Below are 8,481 nucleotides of genomic sequence, written 5' to 3'. Positions count from 1 at the left end.
ACACAGTTTCTTTGTGCTCTCGGAAAACACATCCCAGAAGATTTCACTTCAGTGATACTGATCTCTTCGTAATCACCACTAATTTCTTAGCTCCAGCTACCAGCATCAATTGTCCCAGTAGTCCTTTCTTTAAAGCAAGAGCCACATGGCCAAAGCTGCCAAGTTCTGCTGCTTGCTTAAGCTGGAATATGTCCTCCCACTCCCACCATGTTCTATTATCAGCTTTCTGTTTTCCAACTCCCTCTCTGCCTAAGCTTGGGTTTCCTGAAACTTGCTCTGTAGATTGACTTTGAACTCAGAGACCTATTTGGCTGTCTCTTGTAATGCTGGAACTAAAAGCATGTACCACCATGCCTTGAGTTAAGCTCTTCACCTAGAACCTGCTTGTCCCAGGCTGGCCTTGAACTCAGAGATCTGCTTGGCCTTATCTCCATGGATTAAAGGTGGATGCCACCATGCCTGGATCTAAATTTAGCTGAGAAGGCTCTTGCTTATACACTGAACACTGAATACAAAAGCTCACTATTTTTATTTTTTTAGTTTTTCCAGACAGGGTTTCTCTGTGTAGCCCTGACTGTCCTGGAACTCACTCTGTAGACCAGGCTGGCTTCAAACTCAGAAATCCATTTGCCTCTGCCTCCCAAGTGCTGGGATTAAAGGCATGTACTAACACCACCCACTAAAAAAAAATCTATTTTTACAACCTTGTTTTGAATCACCACTAAATATATGAGCCACCAGTACTCTACATTAGCAATCGTTTCAGAAGAAAATCCCAGCCATTTAAGACATTGGAGTTTGTCTGGGCCTAACAAGGTCTTTAGAAAGATTTTCCCCAAAGCTTGGTTGTTTTTTTTTTTCCTTATACTTTCTTCACTTCCTAAACTAGTGCTCTTCTCGCGTTTCCAAAATTTTCTCAGACACAAGATCTTAAACAATTAATAGCACTTCCTCGAATTGTCTTCATAAGCAACATGTCTCAGACTATGACATAGTTAAAAAAAAGGAGTTCCTCCATTTTGTCTCAGCTGGAGCCATCTTTGGTTTACCTGGAAACTGACACATCATTCCCTGATGAAAGTGAAAAGTCCTGTACCCCAACCCTGCCCTAGAAACTCGGGGAAATGCCTCAGGCAACTGCACGTTTTGGGCTTCTAGTAAGCAGCTTGCTTACTTTATTCCCCCTGCCAAGGGCAAACAAGGAAGTAGTGTTTCCGTGTTCTCTGCCTTTTACAGCTCCCTGTACAGTGCGTTCTCCCGGCTGCTCTGGGAGAAGGGTTCCCCCACCCCCCGGCAGTCGCCAGCGGTTCAGTATAGACTCTCGGTTCGCTCGCGCTGAGTGGTCTCTGAGTTTCTAACCCGTAACACTGACGGAATCCACGTCCGGCGACAAGAACCTCAGAGTACAGACATGCCCTCTAGGCTCCCTGAGCAGCGCCTCCGGAAGTCCGCCAGTGACATACCACACAGTCTCCAGTGACGCGAGAGTGGCCGCGCGACTCACTCCGTGTCTCCGCGCCTGCGCGCCAGGGAAGGGGGCGCGGCCTGTCGGGGGAGGAGCTACATGGAGAAGGGGGAGGGGCGGGGCCAGCAGGAAATGGGTCGAACGTAGCCAGGAAGGACCGGAAGAAAGTGGGCGGGGCGAGGGCGGACCTATCCGCTGTACCTCGGAGCTTCACTTCCTATTCGCCAGTATTTCTGCTTCCGGGTTCAGGGTGTTCCGCGCCTCCGGCTCCTCTCCTTGGCAGATCGAGGTATTCGCGTTGACAGCGCCTCCAGACTCAACCTAGGGCGGCTTTTAACTGCCCACCCGCGGGAGCCGGGGCTCCGCACTGACCCGGGACACGAAGGTGCTCCTCACCTTCCAGCTCAGCCTGGAGGGTCCCTGCGCCCCGAGCTGAGAGAGGTCGCGGGCCCAGCGAGGCAGCCGTGTGCGGACCTCCGGCCCCTGAGGCGGACCGCGGGGACCCGCAGCCTTTCGGCGTCCCAGAATCGCTCGCTCCCGTCCCGGCTCGGATGGGCCTTCCCACTCGATAAATGTGGCTGCTGAGGCGGCGGTGGCGGTGGCCGGTCCTGCTGCTGGTTGGCTCCAAGTTCCTCCCCGCCGCGGCGCTTTGCTGCCCCCCGGGGCTGCCGCCGCCAGCTCCTTATCCCCTGGGCCTGGCCTTGCAGAGTGGCGACGATGGACAAGATCCTGGAAGGCCTGGTGAGCTCCTCGCACCCGCTGCCGCTCAAGCGGATGATTGTGCGGAAGGTGGTGGAGTTCGCGGAGCATTGGCTCGACGAGGCGCAGTGCGAGGCCATGTTTGACCTAACGACCCGCCTCATCCTGGAGGGCCAGGACCCTTTCCAGCGACAAGTGGGCCACCAGGTGCTGGAGGCCTACGCGCGGTACCACCGGCCGGAGTTCGAGTCCTTCTTCAACAAGACTTTCGTGTTGGGCCTCCTTCAGCAGGGCTACCACTCAGTGGACAGGAAGGACGTCGCCATCCTGGACTACATTCACAACGGCCTGAAGCTGATTATGAGCTGCCCGTCGGTGCTGGATCTCTTCAGCCTGCTCCAGGTGGAGGTCCTGCGAATGGTTTGCGAGAGGCCGGAGCCAGTGCTCTGTGCCCGGCTGAGCGACCTTCTGACCGATTTCGTGCAGTGCGTCCCCAAAGGGAAACTGTCAGTTACCTTCTGTCAACAGCTGGTTCGAACGATAGGTCATTTCCAGTGCGTGTCCACTCATGAGAAGGAGCTACGGGAGTATGTCTCCCAGGTAACGAAAGTGAGTACCTTACTACAGAATATTTGGAAGGCTGAGCCCTCCACGCTGCTACCTTCTCTGCAAGAAGTTTTTGCAAGCATCTCTTCCACAGGTAAGTAAGGGTCATTATTTCAGGAAAGTGTGTCTTGGAAATTCAACACGTGTGTCTCATAAACACAGTGCACTTTTTTCCCAGAAGCATTCTCTTTTGGGGTACTGAAAGAGGCCAGCCAGCCTATTTTATTAGAGTAACTCCTCCAGTAAGAGACGTTCTTGACGGAGAGCAAAACTAAATACCCTTATGCAAAATGTTACTCTTCACTGCCTTGTTCAGAATGGTACGCTGGAGCCAAAACGTTGAGGATGCCTAAGTCCAAACACCTTTGTCACTGAACAAGTCATTTAATTACACCACCTCTGCTCCAGTTTTGGAATTCTTACAGGCTGACAGCCAGGATGAAACGCTTCTAGTCATTACTGACTAATGGTCATATATGATGCTTGCCGCAGGGGGTTATAGTTACTGTGTGTAACCCATCATCTTATTGAAGGGTATTTTGTTGGGTTTGGTTTTTTTTTTTTTTTTTTTTTTTTCTGTTTTCTGGTGTTCTCATTTTTAAAATATTCATGAGTCGTGCACAATCTATTATAAGATTGTCCCGGTATACCATATAGTGGTTTTTAAATGTCAGCATTTCACTCCACAACAGTGTATGTGACAGGAGATCCAGGGAGCATGAAGACAAGTGTGACAGCTTAGGTAGTAAGTAGTCTGTCTTATCTTTATCATGAACTGCATCCTCAAAAACTAGGGAAAGGTCTTAGAAAACCTCAGCTAGAATCTTGTCTGTGTCTGTCCTTGAAGGTGCTTTAAAGTCTGGCAGTTGTGAAGCAGTAGGTTCACAACCAGAGTCAGAGTGAACTTTGTGGAGCTGCCCCTTTTTACCTTAGCCAGAAATGAGGGTTGAGCTTTAAAGGCTCCCATAGTCTGACGGGGTTAAGAAATACCAGGGGCATTTGCTTCCCCTTCCTATCATCGGACTTGTAGTTTGTCATAGCTGTTAGAAGTTTTTTCCAAGTCTTTCATTGTACTACTGAAGCAGACCATCTTGATGCCTTACATTTTATATAAGCAAAGCCAACCCTTCGCCTTAATTTCTACTCTTAAGATTTTTTTCAAGTATCACAGGAGTGTAATGACAACTATAATATGAGCCTCTGACATGGAAATTAGAATATTTGACTGGTTCTTACCCACCCCTGATTACTGCTTTCTAAAGTATTATCTAAACCCATAAATGTACTATTAACAACAAAGTAGCTTATTGAAAAAACTTAACAATAGTTTTTCTAATTTAGTGATGTGGCTATAGAATGAGTGATTATTGCTATTTCCTCTTAACCTCTCTTTTATGGTTTAACTTTCGATTTAGAGTCTACCCATGATGTACTTCACTTTTAATCTCCATGCCATATTTGTCTGTCTTTTCAACTTAACAACTAGATGCATCCTTTGAGCCCTCGGTTGCCTTGGCAAGCCTGGTGCAGCATATTCCTCTGCAGATGATCACAGTCCTCATCAGGAGCCTAACCACTGACCCAAATGTAAAAGATGCGAGTATGACCCAAGCTCTCTGCAGGTACTTTGATGTTTACATACCAGGACATAGTCTGGGTTTTTGGATAGTGAAAAACTTGGAGAAATTTCTAAAACTAAAATCTAGAAGTAAATTTGTAGTTTCTCCAGATTAGTTAGAATGATTCACCTTCCTATAGTCTCATTTGAAGTTGTGTGGGTGGGTTGTTTTTCTAGACAATCTATTCCTTACTGTTTCCTGTAGCCTTCTTGCGGGGGAGGGAGGGGTGTTATCCTCGTATTATTCTGGGTTTGGTTTTGTTTCTCTTAACGAGGTAGGGGTTTTATTTTTCTCTTTCAGCCGGACTCAATAGGTGACACTTCTGCCCCTGTCTCTTTGGATTTATTTATTTTATTTTATGTGTTTTGCTTTTGAATGTGTATGTGTACTGTGTGCACGCATGGTGTCAGAGGTCAGCTCCTGCAACTAGAATTATGGATGTTTATGAACCACTAGGTGTGTGCTGAAAATCAAACTTGGATCCTCTGTAAGACCAAGTGGCTCCTATCTGCCGAGCCATCTCTCCAGCCCCTACCTTTGCCTCATGAAATCTATTTTCTTTCCCTTATTCTAGCTGTTTTCTTTTTGTTCGTTTGTTTGTTTGTTTGTGATTTGGGGGGGGTTGTTTTGCTTTTTAAAGATTGATTTATTTTTTATGCATATGAGTACACTGTAGCTGTCTTCAGATACACCAGATCCCATTACAGATGGGTATGAGCCACCGTGTGGTTGCTGGGAATTAAACTCAGGATCTCTTGAAGAGCAGTCAGTGCTCTTAACCACTGAGCCATCTCTCCAGCCCTAGCTGTTTTCTTTTAACCATTTGAAAGTAATAGCACACTGTCACTGGACATCTACAGGTGCTGCCAGCCTGATTGTCAGCTGTTTCTGATAACATATCCTTACTCTCCATATCTAAATAGAAACTAATTTGCCCTTTGCAGCACTTTTATGCTTGAACTAAGTTATTCATTCAAAGTGACTTACTGAGTGCTTAACAAGAGTGTCAGGCCGCTCAAAATTCCCTGAGCAAACTGTTAAAAATAGCTGCTTTCTAGTCAGAGAGACCAATGGTAATGTAATAGCACTTCACTGACTCCAGCCTTTATCCTGATTTTTAAGATGTTAAAATGTATAGAAATGGGTGCCCTAGTTAAACAGGCCTGGCTTTCTTGCCATACTGCTACATAATCACATTGCTTTTGTTTTGGATTTAGATTTTGTTTTAGAACATACAGTGGATGACTTAGTATGTTAAATGATGAGTTTGTTGGAAACGATAGACAAGAAGAGGGGTGGGCTGTGACTAGGTAGTTTGCAGTTGTCAGTAAGATGGCTAAGGAAGGGTTCATTGAGGTGCCCATAGCACTAAAGTAAAAGAGGAAGCAGTGCTGTGGTTCTATATTACAAGCACAGGTGGGGTCTGACATTAGGGTGGCTCAGTATGATTTTTCAACTTTCTGATGCTTCCAAAACAAGCATTTCTTAGAAGCCGTGCTTTGATTTCTGAGTTCTGCTTTTCCTGGGCTACCATATAAATTTGAGACTTTATTAAAATGCCAAGTAGATACAGTGAGTCAACAGCTCTAAGTCAGTCACACAAACAGAGTAGGTGCCCAGTATTCTCAAGTGGAATATATGGCTAAATCAGGGTGTTTGGTAGGTTGTTATATTGGAAGTTTTACTCCTTATGGTATTTTTCATCTACAATAGATATCCAGTGCTGTCATAAGTCGGGGAGTACCTGCCTTGTCTTAAAACCTGCTCAGTTTTCTTTATGATGGTGCCCATCCATAGTGCTTGTCCCAGATGCTGAGTTTCTGCATTTCGGTGACAGAATTTTCATATTGAGGTTGAGCTTTATTTAGCTGCTTAATTTTTGTTTCTTAAGTCTTTCTGTCTGTGTATTTAGTCTGTTTAAGCAGGTAAGGATTACAGTGGCTTCTGTGTCTCTTATTACAGTTACATGAACTGAAGTATTCTATGTTGGGCTCTCAGAAAGTGCCATGTGCACTGACACCACCCAATACAAACTCATACTAGCTGCTGCTTTGTGGTGCTCTGTTAATGGAGCCAATTCATCTGTAACTTGTGCTTCATCTGTAACTTGTGCTTCTAATTTCTCAGATCACAAACCTAGAAGCAGTAACTCCATCCTTTCTCTTATGTTGATTAATATCACTAGTCCTTTGAATTCTATCTTTAAAAATACTGGAGAGATGGCTCGGTGGTTAAGAGCTGCTCTTTCAGAGGTCCTGAGTTCAATCCCCAGCAACCACATGGTGGCTCACAACCATCTGTATTGGAATCTGATGACCTCTTTTGGCACACAGGTGTAAGGTATAAATATAGATAGAGCTCTCATATATAAAAATAAATATTTTTTTTAAAGAATAATTCTTAGAATGTCATTTTTCTGTCTCTACCATTTGTGAGATCACATCTGTACTGTTACAATAGTCTGTTTACTCATATGTAAATATATTCCAAGAACAGGTATAACATTCAAGTAGGAAACAGGCCAGGAACAGTGAAATGACGTGGACTACACTATATAAGCAGCTTCTGAGAGAGGAAGATGGCCCTCAGCCCCAGGGGTCTCTTGATACTTAAATCTGGTTTTTCTGCGTCAGAATTTTCAAAAGAACGCTCAAGTCAAATTATCTGTATAAAATATCCTATCTATAAAACAGTAGGCCAGATAAGACTGAAAGCTGGAGTCCTCAAGCTGCCTTGGAAAGTAAAAGTTGGTTTTATATTATGTTCCATAATTTATGGTTAACTCATTTTGTTGCTTTTCAGAATATTGCGTGGTGGTGGTGGTGGTGGTGGTTGTTTTTGTTTTAGTGAGGTTTTTTGAGGGAATGGGGGTTGGTTTTGGTTTTTCTTTAAAAAAAAAAAAAAGATTTATCTATTTTTATGTATATGAGTACACTGAGTACAGATGGTTGTGAGCCATCATGTGGTTGCTGGGAATTGAACTTAGGACCTCTGCTTGCTCCGGCCCTGCTCGCTCAGGCCCAAAGATTCATTCACTATTATATAAGTACACTGTAGCTGTCCTCTGACACTCCAGAAGGGGGCGTCAGGTCTCATTACAGATGGTTGAGAGCCACCATGTGGTTGCTGGGAATTGAACTCAGGACCTTCAGAAGAGCAGTCAGTGTTCTTAACCATCTCTCCAGCCCAGTTTTGGTTTTTCAGAGCAGGGTTTCTCTGTATAACCCAGGCTGTCCTGGCTGACCTCAAACTCACAGAGATCCGCCTGCCTCTGCCTTCCAAGTGCTGGAATTAAAGGCCTGCACCACCACCCAGCTACCTGCCTGTTTTAATGTAATGTTATGGTTTTAAAGCTGTGTGTATTTCTTTGAGCTGTAGGAATAAATGGCCTTACTTACAAACACTGGAATCCAAAGTATTAGATGAAAGAACACAATCCCTGTAAGACTGAAATACACAAAGGACGGCCACTGTTAAAACTGAAGTACATCCCAAAGTGCATTATAACATCTAGAGCATACATAGTGCAAACAGCAGTAACACTGCCAGATGAGTCTTGGACAGTTGACAGCTTTCCTAACTTCTTCCAAATCACAGGCAGGACGTATATCGGTCCATAACACTCTCTAGTACTTTCTAGCTATAGAGTAAACACTCAGGTATTTGTCTCATGAATGACTTCTGTCTGGGCTGCTGTTAAAAACAAATCACGACAACAGAAAAAAAAAAAAAAAAAAAACCTTAGACTGGCTAATTTATAAGCAGACGTACAATTCTTATAGTTCTGATGGTTGAAAATCTGAGCTCAAGACACCATAGAACTTCTCTCGTGTTCTTGGATAGTGGAAGGTGCAGGGTCAGTCATCCTTAGCACCTTTATCAGAGTACTAATCCCAGTCATATGGGCCTTGCTCGTGGCATTGTACCTCCCAGGGGCCTCATTTCTCCATTCAGGATTAGATTCCAGTACATGAGTGTAAGGTAGAATGGAGACTTATAAAATGAGAAGCTTGAAGAGGACACACCAGGAAAGGCAAATAAGATGATTATTAGTAGTAAAGACGCATTGTGAGTGTACATTACTCCTCCTTC

General features: G+C 44.7%; 1 protein-coding gene across 1 annotated transcript in view; it reads left to right on the top strand.

The window, feature by feature from the left end:
* Positions 1–1,693: 1,693 nt before the first annotated feature.
* The window catches only part of Usp38 (ubiquitin specific peptidase 38), a 32,314-nt gene continuing 25,526 nt past the window's right edge, over positions 1,694–8,481 (top strand). The window contains exons 1-2 of the mRNA XM_021170325.2: positions 1,694–2,864; positions 4,257–4,392. Of these exons, the coding sequence (XP_021025984.1) occupies positions 2,183–2,864; positions 4,257–4,392 (818 nt within the window). The 5' untranslated portion in view covers positions 1,694–2,182. The remainder of the gene's footprint in view (positions 2,865–4,256; positions 4,393–8,481) is intronic.

The sequence above is a fragment of the Mus caroli genome, chromosome 8, assembly GCF_900094665.2.
Source record: "Mus caroli chromosome 8, CAROLI_EIJ_v1.1, whole genome shotgun sequence".
NCBI classification, from domain to species: Eukaryota; Metazoa; Chordata; class Mammalia; order Rodentia; family Muridae; genus Mus; species Mus caroli.
The sequence above is the reverse complement of the archived record's forward strand: the minus strand, read 5'-3'. Positions and strand labels throughout refer to the sequence as shown.